At 42.9% G+C, this 14,437-nt stretch overlaps 2 protein-coding genes across 2 annotated transcripts; both read right to left on the bottom strand.

The window, feature by feature from the left end:
* Positions 1-1,284: 1,284 nt before the first annotated feature.
* LOC311246614 (glyceraldehyde-3-phosphate dehydrogenase-like) lies at positions 1,285-4,296 on the bottom strand (the record flags this gene model as incomplete). Its single annotated transcript, XM_084336763.1, has 10 exons — positions 1,285-1,541; positions 1,658-1,755; positions 1,879-1,962; positions 2,124-2,202; positions 2,455-2,606; positions 2,729-2,810; positions 3,171-3,286; positions 3,465-3,555; positions 3,684-3,790; positions 4,258-4,296. 10 exons carry the CDS (start codon positions 4,294-4,296, stop codon positions 1,472-1,474), a joined length of 918 nt encoding a protein of 305 aa, XP_084192889.1. The 3' UTR covers positions 1,285-1,471.
* Positions 4,297-9,280: 4,984 nt separating this feature from the next.
* LOC311245807 (glyceraldehyde-3-phosphate dehydrogenase) lies at positions 9,281-13,770 on the bottom strand. The gene is made up of 12 exons (XM_084335795.1): positions 13,685-13,770; positions 12,961-13,008; positions 12,272-12,371; positions 11,764-11,870; positions 11,559-11,649; positions 11,265-11,380; positions 10,834-10,915; positions 10,556-10,707; positions 10,225-10,303; positions 9,972-10,055; positions 9,752-9,849; positions 9,281-9,644 (listed from the first exon to the last, which is right to left on the bottom strand). The coding sequence occupies exons 2-12, from the start codon at positions 12,981-12,983 to the stop codon at positions 9,575-9,577; spliced, it is 1,002 nt and encodes a 333-aa protein (XP_084191921.1). The 5' UTR covers positions 12,984-13,008; positions 13,685-13,770; the 3' UTR covers positions 9,281-9,574.
* Positions 13,771-14,437: the final 667 nt, after the last annotated feature.

The following is a 14,437-nucleotide window of genomic DNA, read 5'->3' as shown; positions in this document are numbered from 1 at the left end:
TCTCCTTTCCCTGATGAGAGTCGTGGTTTCCGGCCGGAACTGTGGCTCATTTGGTAAGCGGTGGAGGTTGGGGGGATTTGTCTGTCAGGTTAGGATTATAAATTGGGGTATTTTTTTTTTGATGTTTTATTATTACTCTTGTTTTGAGCGGTTTTGTGTTTATTGTGAGAACGGTAGTCAGCCTTTGTTGGTCCGTTAGGGGTCCAGTGAATGAAGTAAGGTTTCTTGTTTAGTTAGACATTTAAAATTTATTATATGGCTAGGTTTCTTGTTTAGATCAGCCATTTAAACTTTTATTATATAAATATGGTTTCTCGTTTAGTTAGACGTTCACATTTTCTTGGTTATATGATTTGGGTGGGACTAGGGATAGCCCCAAATGGGGGAATGTTGTGGAAAATGTGTATGGGGTGGACTAGTTTAATATAGGTCAACTAGCAGTGCTGAAAGACGGTCTGGCTGACGTTCTTAAAACAACTTGGACAGATGGACATTTCAGTACGGCACGTTGTGTGCTTGTAATCTCGTACATCGTATCGCTTTCATATCTTGTTCTTTTCTCTCTTTCATACACAGCACACACACACAGACACAGCACACACACACAGACACACAGACACACACAGTCACACATACACAGCACACACACACAGACACAGCACACACACACAGACACACAGACACACACAGTCACACAGACACACACACACACACACACAGACACACACAGTCGCACAGACATACACACCGACACACACACACACACACACACATTCCCTGTGACACAATACACACATACAATACACATACGTCTGTACGCAGACGCACACACACACAGACACACACACACATACACACACACACACACACACACACACACACACACACACACATCTCACTCTCTCTTCAATGTTCTTAATGTTTTACATCATATCGTGTGTGTACATCATATCTTGTTTATCTCTCTTCATGTTCTTAATGTTCTTATCTCTCTCCGATGTTAAATCTACGTATCATCTTAATGTACGTCATGTCAGATCTGACATGATATGATACGTCATCATATCTGTCATGGGGGGGCAGGACTGAGAGGGGATTTAGGGGACAAGCAGAGGGATTGGGAGTGAGAGTGTTTTTTGTTCAAGCTGTGGTGATCCTCTGCTCGATCCATAGCTTCTGCTGTTAAGAACTTCTTTTCCTAAATAAATTACCTACTTGTTACAATTGGAAATATCGTCTCCTGCTGTGTTAAACAACCATCAGCCACAACAATACAAAAATAAATTGGACATCAATTTAAAAAGCATTTTCTTTTTGCTGTGGAATCTTCCTCAGGCATTGGGGCAGCTAATGAAATCGGACAGAGTTCTAGATAACACATCTTTTTAAAATGTAAATATTAAAACTCTGGAATTGAGAGAATGTGGGTCATGTGACATAGTGCAGTTGGTTGGTTGGTTGGTTGCTTGCTTTACTCCTTGGTAGCCATGTGTGCCATCAGGTCACAGACACGGTTGCTGTAGGCGAACTCGTTGTCGTACCTAGGGAGGAGCAAGAAAGGCGCAGTCACAAAAAGATCAAAGCTTAATGTGCAAATATCAAATATCAAATATCATAAGCATATGTATATATGAGAGTGTGATGGTTGAGGACGCACCATGCGACCAGCTTGACGAAGTGGTCGTTGAGGGCAATGCCAGCGCCAGCATCAAAGATGGAGGAGCGGATGTCGCCGTTGAAGTCTGTGGACACCACCTGGGCAGGAGAGAGAGAATAATTTATGTTGTACTCCATGACACTTTGTGATATCACACGTTGGTTATGATGACCGTCAGTCCGTCACCGCTGTTAAAAAGACAAAGACGGTCTCACACGTACCTGGTCCTCTGTGTATCCCAGAATTCCCTTCATGGCTCCCTCACTGGCAGCCTTGACCACCTTCTTGATTTCCTCGTATGGGGCCTGGGGGGGGGGGGATGCGGGTTGATATCAATACTCCTGTCTGAAGAACCAGACTTTAGAAGCCTCTGGTCATAAAAATGACATTTAGAAAAAAAATTATAAAAGAAAATGCAGTCAAGCAAATGTTGTGAGCTAGTAGTATGGCAGGACAGGTGACTCACGGGCTTCTCCAGACGCACGGTCAGGTCAACCACTGACACGTTGGGGGTGGGGACACGGAAAGCCATGCCGGTCAGCTTGCTGTGTAAAACAAGACAGTGATATGAATATTTGGTAATCAGAAAGCATACAGTACAACAACAAGTCTCTTGTGCAATAGGCATTTCAGAGTTAGCCATATGAAAATTAACTATAGTAAAATAGTCAACAAGTACAATATAAATACAATAACATTCTATAGAGTGTACAAAAAAGAAAAAAACAGGAATACTTTAGGTTTGTCTATATTGCATTTTCGTATGGGTACTGGCAGTGTTTGGACTCTGTACTGACCCATTGAGCTCAGGGATGACCTTGCTCACAGCCTTGGCAGCGCCAGTAGAGGCGGGGATGATGTTCTGGCTGGCACCGCGGCCGTCCCTCCACAGCTTTCCAGAGGGACCATCCACGGTCTTCTGGGTGGCGGTGATGGCATGAACTGTGCTCTGATGGACAAGGAGCACAAATCAGTTTATGTTTTGGGACGATTTATGTTACACCTCTGAACGATTGTTCCTAGATGAGTCTATTATATATATATATTTATTATTATACTTTTAAGACTTACCATCAGACCCTCAATAATGCCGAAGTTGTCATTGATGACCTTGGCCAGGGGAGCCAGGCAGTTGGTTGTGCAAGAAGCATTGCTGTGTAACGGAGTAAAGGAACAGTGTCAAATCACAGTAGGGCTGCTCCAAAATGGAACGTACATAGGATGGTATGGCTGCTTGTTTTGTGTTGTTTTGTGTGAAATATGGGTTGATCAAAGGAAAAGTTTTGTACACATTCTATCCTAAGAATTGACTATATTGACACGGTGGTCATTTTGCTCTTATGTCATGCTCAGGTTGGGATCCTTTCCAAAAGAAACCCACCCATGTGCATGACATAAGAGCAAAATAGCCTCTGTGAATATGATCAATAGACAGACTGGTATTGAAATGCTAAGTGTGAATAACCTGGATGATGATCATGTAGATTTCTTGAGTTCTTTTGTTAAAACTTACCTGACAACCTTGAGGGAATTCTCATACTTCTCGTGGTTGACACCCATGACAAACATGGGGGCATCAGCGCTGGGAGCGGAGATGATGACCCTCTGGGCACCACCCTTCAAGTGAGCCTGGAGGAGGTGGGAGGGGGTCAGAGGTCACTCCAAAGAGCCAAGTTGCATCGAAAGCACATTTTGAGACACGTGCCTCCCAATGAATCGATTTTTCAAATTGCCAACAATGTACACATTAGCAGAGCAAAATTAAGGTATATTCTCAAGAGGTGCACAGAGGAGGGAGTACACGTACAGATGCCTTCTCGATGGTGGTGAACACACCAGTGGACTCAACCACATAGTCGGCACCAGCCTCGCCCCACTTGATGTTGGCGGGGTCCCTCCTGAGAGAGAAAGAGCAAAATATATTGTTGAGAATATAGTCATGCTGGCTTGATTTTTATTTCTCCAAATTAAAACGCATGTATAGTTAATAAAAAAAAATAATAAAAAAAAGGCCTGGTGAACTCACTCGTGGTACACATGGATTTTGTGTCCATCAACGGACAGCATGTTGCCATCAACCTTGACCTCATGGTGGAAACGGCCGTGGGTAGAGTCATACTTGAACATGTAGACCTATGGGTGATGAGATGAGAGAGCCAATGCAGAACACAAAGCCCTGCATGCCGGACCACAAGCACCCCGTCTCCCCAGACACCCAGGCTCCACCCAGGCTCCACAAGGTGGAGGAAAACACACAATCTGCCACTAAACAAAGATCCAGGGATGGATCATCATTGTTTATTATGACATAAGATGACTTTAGTGGTTTAAGATCAAGAGTACTTTTAAAGCTCCAATATACCCACCTCCCTTTTTTTCCAATAAATGTGGGGTAAATTCACATTCGCAGAAGTTATTGAACCCATTGTAAATCAGAATGCAGGCCTGATTTACTCCAATGTAAACAACCCCCTTGCAGGGGGAATTCTTACATATTTGTTTATGTTTGGATTACAGAATGGGCATAATGAATCTTAGTTTTGTCCTGAGACCCAAGGTCATTTAAACAAATGAGTGCATTAATTGTTTAGGGGACCCACCAGAAGCAGGCCAATGGCCCATTTCTGTTCCTGGGCCATTGTTTAAGAAACACTGGTCTCTAGGTGAGTATTGCACTCACAACAGGTCTATGAATTTGTTGTCACATCATATTCAACATTTTTCAAGACACACATTCATTACCTGGAAATGATATCAAATGGCGCCCCCAAGAGGCTGTATCCAAAATCACAGATAGCCAGGTTGATGGTCATGAGTTCTGGGGGCTTCTTCCTCTTCCTACAGTGAACAACCAGCACCATGCCATCCCCCAATACTGACACTACACCTGGGGGAGAAAGATGAGAGAGGGAGGAGAGAGACAGGCAAGGAGATGGGGGTAAGACATGGGCTTAGCAGATAGAGGAAAGGAGATAGAATCAGCTAAGTGCCAAGAGAGTTGAAGATGGAGAGAGAGAGAGAGAGAGAGAGGGAGAGAGAGAGAGAGAGAGAGAGAGAGAGAGAGAGAGAGAGAGCAGTGAGCTTAATTTACGATGAGGCAGTCAGCACAACATTATCACAGCAGCTAGTTAAACAATCCTGAAAATATCAATAATTGTACATTATCAGGATGAGGACCAGACCACTATGCTGGGAAGAGGATCAATACTCCGTTATTCATCTCATACCCCCCCCCTCACTACCACCTCTAACCGAATACTTCCCTCTACTGGTACCTGCACTCCACAGAGGCAGCTTGGTCAACCCAGCCCAGCCTGGACCTGACCCAGGAGATGTCGACATGCCAACCAGCAGGAAGGTATCTCATCATCTGACACACCATGAGTATAGAGCATCTCATCATCTGACACACCATGAGTATAGAGCATCTCATCATCTGATACACTCATGAGTGTGTATAGCGTATAAGACATGCAGCTCTACTCACCTTCAATCAGTAGGGTTCCTCTTTCTCTTAGACTCCCTTCACTTGGTCAAACCATCTTTACTGTTAAATTAAGGTATTTATAATAATCTTAAACCTCTATGTTATTCCATTCCAGCAGTGCTGCTGTGAAGAGCAGGTCAACAAGCTCTTCTTCTCTCCGCCGTTGACAAGCTGGATGGGAAATTATCAGTGTGAGGCAAGCAGAGGCAGAGAGAAAGAGAGAGAACAAGAGAGAGGGGGAGATAGAGAAAGATAGAGAGAAAGAAAGAGAGAGAGAGAGAGAACAAGAGACAGAGAGAAAGTGTGGTATCTGAGGCTCTTTAACCTGTCCCTCTCCCTCCAATACTTCTCTACCAATCCACTGCCTTTTTCATCCTTCAATCCCCTTGTGAGTGCCTGCCTGCGTGAGACACTGGGTCCCTTGTTTGTACAAGGGTTACTCTAGGGGCCATTCTATGACAGTGACCATAACAATATCTATATTATCATACCTTAAGGAGCAAAGTTGACTTTGATTTATGTTTAAGTTTAAGTTTATTTGGATCCCCATTAGCTGTTACAAATGGCAACAGCTGGGGTGGCTGGGTGGCGCAGTGGGCAAGGCGCTCGCCGGTGGGTGGGTCCTGGTCATTGTAAACAGCGACTCCTACAGTTCGGTCGGGGCGCCTGCTCAGCGAGGAAAGGATCTAAGGGGGGGTAGTGTGATCCTTCCACACGTTACACCCTCTCAGTGAGAGTCCGCACTGCCAGGTGAAAATAAGCGGTTGATTGGCTACACATGTGTTGGAGGAAGCATGTGATAGCCTCCACTCTCCCAGACCGACTGTAGGGGGTAGGTGCGCAGCGACCAGGAAGGGGATTGGGAATTGGCATAACGACTAACATTGGGATGGGAGAAAAACGGAGGAAAAGGGAGGGGGGGGGGGGGGGGGGAATAAAAATTTAAAAAATATGGCAACAGCTACTCTTCCTGGGGTCCACACAAAATTTAAAATAAAACCAACAATAAACATACAAAACAATATACATAACATTATCAAACATAATTCCCATGTAAAGTGGTGCACTGACTGATTCGGTTCTAATCAAGAGCACCTGCTGCCGAACAAGCAGGCATGCGTTGTTCATGGGACGGGGTAGCACGGTGTGGGACCTCACTCGCTATTTGCATATCAATAGCTCCGGTCGTCAGGTGTGTTAAATACGTTCTCAGACACATTCACACCTAACCTTGTTGTGAAGACGTGTTACATTCCATTCGTAGAGGCAATTAGGCACTGTCTTTAGTCTGTGCCCAAGCGAGGGGACATTAAATGCGCATTCGCGGGAGCGCGCGCACGCGCAGGGAGCGCGCGTGCACGTGGTGCGTGTCACCCCAGATGATTTCAATAACGCACCACTGCGAACAAGTAACGTTACTTATTATTATTAGTTTCCCTAAATGCCCTTTTGTTATGGAAGACGAGTTCACCCTTGATATCATTAAGTTCAAATGTTTGCTTGAACGCATTATGTGCTTTGTTGTGGTTCTGTGAACAATATAACTAATTGTGTATGTTTGTGTTTTGACTGTCATAGTTTTCACGGTGCAACCGATGCAACCTGTACAACCACGGTGCAACCGTCACAACCTGTACAACCACGGTGCAACGACGACTACAAAAGAAAAGCTACAGTGCTGCTATGCTAAAATGCAAAAGAAAAGAGAAAATGAATAAAAGCACCTGTACGAAACATAACCGCATCTTTATTTCATCACCATGCCGGGGGGCAGTTACACTATCAAAACCAATTGCTTTTAGCTTGTCAAATCAGAATGGAGTGATTGACAGTGTCGAAGGCCTTTTGGAGGTCCAGCAGGACCATGCCGCAGTATTTCCCCGCGTCCACCTCTTGTTTGATGTGGTCGTTCAAATGGAGAAGGCATGTGTCAGTGGAGTGGGATGTTCTGAAAGCAGATTGGAATTCGTAGATTCGATTTTTTTCCACCAGGTACTTTTCGACCTGTTCGTAGACTATTTTCTCCATGACTTTCGAGATGGAGGTAAGCATAGAAACAGGGCGGTAGTTGCCTGGGTCTAATTTGCTGCCCTTTTTGTGCAGAGGGGTCACTCTCGCAATTTTGAAGTCCTTGGGGATGTGTCCCTATTTTATGGAGGTTTATTATGTGTGTGATGACTGGGGTGATGGCGGCTGCTGAGTCTCTGAGGAATTTGGAGGGGATGTTGTCATGGCCAGTGGCCTTGTTAGGTTGGAGGGCGCTCAGTTTTTTTAGTACCTCATCGGTTGTTACCATTTCTAGTTTGAAGTCGTCTTTGTGGACCCCTAGGTTTTTGTAGTATGCTACTATGTGTTCTACCCCATAATGCCCTGAGTGGGAGGGTAGTTTGTTTACTAGTGTTGTGTGTTTACCAGTGTTGTGGCTATGTTTGTGAAGAAGATGTTGTCGTGGAATATATTATCATGTCCTTATAGATCTGTGTTGAGATATCATGTTATACAGCTTGACTTTCAGTGTGACCAGCTTGACTGGTTAATGTGTGTGTGTCTTGATTGATTGAAAAGTTTATTAACAGATTGCAGAATGGGTACAGTACAGTACAATACTCTTTAAGAAGACTCCAATGGACTAACATCTCCCCAGTCATAACAAAGTTGTTGTTGCTTCCAGTGACTGAGAACCATTTTTGTTTACCTTCGTCATCATATGATATATTATGTTACGTTTGACAACTGTATTTAATTACGTCTGACTAGAGCTCTTGGTCAGTTTATGGCCAGACGCTACTGTGTTAACATGTTGTCTGACTGTAAACTGTCCTTTCATTGTGGCCATGGTGAAATAAACGTTCCTATTATTATTATTAATAATGACTCAGAATGATTTGTAAACGGCTCATCGTTTAGTCCTTTAATATTTCCCATTACAATGTTTAAGTAATTGGCTACAAGTTTTTTACTGCAGCCTAGTTGATTATTGAGTAAGTTCACATGGTTTGTTTTTGTTTTCCTCAGTTCCGTCATTGATGACATTTTTTTGCGGTGAGTGTATTCATAATACAAATATATTATATACAAGGCTGTCAATCTATTAAAATATTTAATCTGATTAATCGAATGATTGTCCATAGTTAATCATGATTAATCGCATATCTGTTCTAAATCTACCTTAAACTAATCTTTTTCAAGTTTTAATACTCTTATCAACATGAGTCAACAAATGCTTTCTTTATGCAGCCATTTAACACAAAAGGATGACCCTCATGCATTGCAAATTTGCATCAAATTCAAAACTGATGCACAAAATAACTTAAAGAAAATAATTTAAAACAATGAATAAAGTGTGCATGAAATAATAGGGGAAAGAAAGCGTTAGGAACTTGTTACATTCACCCACACAAGGGCTGAGGACTCACACCCCCACCACCCTCTCTCACGCTCTCCCAGCTTTCTCTCTAGCCCCTTCCTCATCTCTCACACCCCTCTCTCACACACACACTTAATCAGAAACAAACATAGTATCAATAATACATCAGAGTGAAGTCTAGTAAAAAAAAATATATATTTCCAAGGTTATTGCGTTAAAAAAAGTGGTGTTAAGAATTGTGCGTTAACTTGACAGCCTTAATTATATATCATAAACTGAAGACACATTTTCCAGCCTCAAAAGGTCAGTAAAACAGTTAGTGTTTGAATAGAAGCTATACTGCAATCACAGGTTTAATGGAGTTCATCATTCAATTGATGCCCTCATGTCAATATCACCAATGGATACAAATCATCAAGGCCCAGAATTGAGAATTGTCAGGTTAGCCATGCTACATTACACTGGACCAGGTAATGAACTGGACTACAAGAGGGTACAAGGGGAACAGAAAACCACACCGTGCTGGTGTGAGACCCAGTTAAAACAATTATCTGGCAAAAACAAAAAGGGTGGAGTAGGTGAGGGGCAAGATTCCACATGTCTAGTCAATGTCAGTTACACTGAAAGCCAGAGCAGCTCATCTTCAATCCATGGCCATTAATCATTCTAATCTGGCCAGTATGTATCTCCTCCCCCCCCCACCGGTATTGTTTGTATTTACATGTTGTATAGTTTTTCCTTTCCAAAGACAAAAAGAAAAGAGGCAATATATCTCACAAACGGGACTTTATTCCACAACTGAATGCAGCACCTCAGCACTGCAAACAGAAAGATCTTCACACCTTCAGAACAGGGACTTTATAATACAAAAATAAATTGGACATCAATTTAAAAAGCATTTTCTTTTTGCTGTGGAATCTTCCTCAGGCATTGGGGCAGCTAATGAAATCGGACAGAGTTCTAGATAACACATCTTTTTAAAATGTAAATATTAAAACTCTGGAATTGAGAGAATGTGGGTCATGTGACATAGTGCAGTTGGTTGGTTGGTTGGTTGCTTGCTTTACTCCTTGGTAGCCATGTGTGCCATCAGGTCACAGACACGGTTGCTGTAGGCGAACTCGTTGTCGTACCTAGGGAGGAGCAAGAAAGGCGCGGTCACAAAAAGATCAAAGCTTAATGTGCAAATATGTGATCATAAGCATATGTATATATGAGAGTGTGATGGTTGAGGACGCACCATGCGACCAGCTTGACGAAGTGGTCGTTGAGGGCAATGCCAGCGCCAGCATCAAAGATGGAGGAGCGGATGTCGCCGTTGAAGTCTGTGGACACCACCTGGGCAGGAGAGAGAGAATAATTTATGTTGTACTCCATGACACTTTGTGATATCACCCGTTGGTTATGATGACCGTCAGTCCGTCACCGCTGTTAAAAGACAAAGACGGTCTCACACGTACCTGGTCCTCTGTGTATCCCAGAATTCCCTTCATGGCTCCCTCACTGGCAGCCTTGACCACCTTCTTGATTTCCTCGTATGGGGCCTGGGGGGGGGGGGGGGGGGGGATGCGGGTTGATATCAATACTCCTGTCTGAAGAACCAGACTTTAGAAGCCTCTGGTCATAAAAATGACATTTAGAAAAAAAATTATAAAAGAAAATGCAGTCAAGCAAATGTTGTGAGCTAGTAGTATGGCAGGACAGGTGACTCACGGGCTTCTCCAGACGCACGGTCAGGTCAACCACTGACACGTTGGGGGTGGGGACACGGAAAGCCATGCCGGTCAGCTTGCTGTGTAAAACAAGACAGTGATATGAATATTTGGTAATCAGAAAGCATACAGTACAACAACAAGTCTCTTGTGCAATAGGCATTTCAGAGTTAGCCATATGAAAATTAACTATAGTAAAATAGTCAACAAGTACAATATAAATACAATAACATTCTATAGAGTGTACAAAAAAGAAAAAAACAGGAATACTTTAGGTTTGTCTATATTGCATTTTCGTATGGGTACTGGCAGTGTTTGGACTCTGTACTGACCCATTGAGCTCAGGGATGACCTTGCTCACAGCCTTGGCAGCGCCAGTAGAGGCGGGGATGATGTTCTGGCTGGCACCGCGGCCGTCCCTCCACAGCTTTCCAGAGGGACCATCCACGGTCTTCTGGGTGGCGGTGATGGCATGAACTGTGCTCTGATGGACAAGGAGCACAAGTCAGTTTATGTTTTGGGACGATTTATGTTACATCTCTGAACGATTGTTCCTAGATGAGTCTATTATATATATATATTTATTATTATACATATTTTTAAGACTTACCATCAGACCCTCAATAATGCCAAAGTTGTCATTGATGACCTTGGCCAGGGGAGCCAGGCAGTTGGTTGTGCAAGAAGCATTGCTGTGTAACGGAGTAAAGGAACAGTGTCAAATCACAGTAGGGCTGCTCCAAAATGGAACGTACATAGGATGGTATGGCTGCTTGTTTTGTGTGAAATATGGGTTGATCAAAGGAAAAGCTTTGTACACATTCGATCCTAAGAATTGACTATATTGACACGTGGTCATTTTGCTCTTATGTCATGCTCAGGTTGGGATCCTTTCCAAAAGAAACCCACCCATGTGCATGACATAAGAGCAAAATAGCCTCTGTGAATATGATCAATAGACAGACTGGTATTGAAATGCTAAGTGTGAATAACCTGGATGATGATCATGTAGATTTCTTGAGTTCTTTTGTTAAAACTTACCTGACAACCTTGAGGGAATTCTCATACTTCTCGTGGTTGACACCCATGACAAACATGGGGGCATCAGCGCTGGGAGCGGAGATGATGACCCTCTTGGCACCACCCTTCAAGTGAGCCTGGAGGAGGTGGGAGGGGGTCAGAGGTCACTCCAAAGAGCCAAGTTGCATCGAAAGCACATTTTGAGACACGTGCCTCCCAATGAATCGATTTTTCAAATTGCCAACAATGTACACATTAGCAGAGCAAAATTAAGGTATATTCTCAAGAGGTGCACAGAGGAGGGAGTACACGTACAGATGCCTTCTCGATGGTGGTGAACACACCAGTGGACTCAACCACATAGTCGGCACCAGCCTCGCCCCACTTGATGTTGGCGGGGTCCCTCCTGAGAGAGAAAGAGCAAAATATATTGTTGAGAATATAGTCATGCTGGCTTGATTTTTATTTCTCCAAATTAAAAACGCATGTATAATAATAAAAAGGGGCCTGGTGAACTCACTCGTGGTACACATGGATTTTGTGTCCATCGACGGACAGCATGTTGCCATCAACCTTGACCTCATGGTGGAAACGGCCGTGGGTAGAGTCATACTTGAACATGTAGACCTATGGGAGAGGATGATGAGGAGGAGAGGAGCGCTGGTTAGTTAGCCCCAGGATACTGCCCAGTCTGGAAGCAGGAATACAACCAGAGACTAGTCGATGAATCAGGAGCAAAAGCAAAAACGTTGACTGCTTAAAACCTCCCATTATAGATTCAATTCAATAAGTCAATTGACTTGTGACTTTTTACCTTTACAAATCGACAATTAACATTTCTTTTACACTTACTGTATAATTTAGAATGTATATCCCAGACTGTATTTTTATTTGTGATTTTTGACTATACCTAAATGTTTATTGTGAGCGATCTTAGGCTCACTATTTAGAACTAATTGTACTCAGCATGACATACTGAAAGCCTCCAGTGAGACTGCATATATAATCCCAGAGCCATCCCTACTCACCATGTACTCCAGATCAATGAAGGGATCATTGATAGCCACAATCTCCACCTTCTTGCCCTGGAAAGCAGCACGGGTCACCAGACGACCGATACGGCCAAATCTGTGAGGAGAAGAACAGAAAATCCACTCAGGCTGTGCGTTTTGAGACTGCCTGGCCACTAGATGGCAGTAAGAGTGCCTGGCCACTAGATGGCAGTATGACACAGTAGAACTCCAATACACTTCAATTGTTTTACATTTAGTAATTTACTTTTATCCAAGACCTGTACGACAAGTAAACAGGAATGGCACAACTCTGATCAGCTGAGTAACAATGTTCATCAAGTTTTGAGTGCTACAGTGTATGTTAGTATATTAGTACAAGTGCATGACAGTAAATTTGGTTTTTTTTTTTTTTTTTTTTTAGATTATGGTTGAAGAAGTGAGTCTTTAGTCGACGGCGAAAGATTGGACGGGTTTCAGCTGTCCTTCCTAACTGTGGTGGGGAGTTTGTTGGTTCCCAAATAAAACGCCTGTATGACGTGCTTCAGCTCATTTCAATATTCCCAGTGTATTGCACTCACAATATCCTGATATCAATTATTGCCAGGTCAACGTTATAAACACACACAGGTGCCTACATTACATTATGAATGAGGTCTCCGATTTAGTGTTTCTGTAAATTGAGGAAGGTGAAATGTTCTTCTTACCCATTGATACCAACTTTAACCATGTTGCCTGAGTTAGTCTTAAGTCCTCTGGAGGGAGAAGGAAGAGAAGATGTTATCAGTCACATGAATTTGCCAACATTGGTGCAGCATATTGCTTTGCGCACATAACGAAATGAGCACAAGCACGAAGAACTTGCTTAATGATTCCACTGATAGGCTATGAATGAATGAATTAATGAATGGACGTGGTCGTATTATGGTGGTGGTGGGAATGAAAGTACAGAAATATGATGATATTCCAATTACAAATCTGTTAATGAAACTCACTCCGAGTCCGTGGAGCTTATCGGTCTTGCGGGACATTCAGCAAGAAGTGAAATGTGCGCATGTCAAACCTAACATTCTGCAATCTGTTAATAAAATGTTCAATCATCACCCTAAATTAAAATATACTGAAGCATTTTTAAGCAACCGTTAATCCATCTGGTCATGATGAAGATACTAATTTGGTAAAGAAAAATGTCTTAACTGCAGCGTATCGCCGCACGAATCTGTATGCAACTTTAAACAAAACGAAATAAAAACTAAATGTAAATGTAAATAAAAACTAAAGCCATGCCAAATAATCCAAACTTTAAAGTAATAAATTGTTGAGGCAACTGTCATATTCTCCAAGTAGCCTACTTGTCTTGTCTACAGTGTTTTCTATCATCACGAAACATTGCAATTGGATTTTTGGAAAGTAAATGATTTAGTCAATTACCGTTTGTGAGATGATCAGCCTGTCTTGACTCCGGGTGTGAGTAGAGACACGAAAGGTGCGAGTATTTATTAACGTCCACCAGTTCGGCCACGCCCCTTTCATGGGCACTGTTCCTCGCTCCGCCCCCTCTGAATGCCAAGCAAAAGGTCGCCAGGCAAATGTTGATGCTAGATCGCACGGGGTGAATGAATGAATGAATGAAAACTTTATTTAACAGATTGCAGAATGGGTACAATACAGTACGGCTCAATACATACAAGTGTTAAGGGGATGCAGACCTGAGAAAGACGTTTGTCTTGTTTCCATCAGGGTCCCCCATTTTCAATTCATATAGACATTTATGACATACACAACATACATGACATTTATGGCATAGGGACATATAGGTATTTAGTACTGATACATTTGTGACATAAACGGTATTCAAATATACAGTACTGTAACCCCTAGATCCTGACAGAGTATATACATATGATGGGGAGGGGACTGTACATTAGGAGGGGGTGGGTGGGTGGGAGAGAAATATACATACGGTGGGGAGGGAATATATACATGTGGTGGGGAGGAGACTGTCTATTAGGAGGTGGTGGGGGTTTTGGGCATTTACGGTGGCCAGTTTCGAATTGCAACCTCCCGTAGGTGCTCTTTAAGAGCGGTTTCGAATGTGGGTAGGGATTCACATTCCTTTACAGCTTTAGGTAGGGCGTTCCACATTGTTGTGGCATAATTGCGAAACGTGTTTAGTCCCTTGTT

This window comes from Notolepis coatsorum (genome assembly GCF_963971535.1).
Source record: "Notolepis coatsorum genome assembly, chromosome: 19".
NCBI classification, from domain to species: Eukaryota; Metazoa; Chordata; class Actinopteri; order Aulopiformes; family Paralepididae; genus Notolepis; species Notolepis coatsorum.
This window is presented reverse-complemented; position numbering and strand designations above follow the sequence as displayed.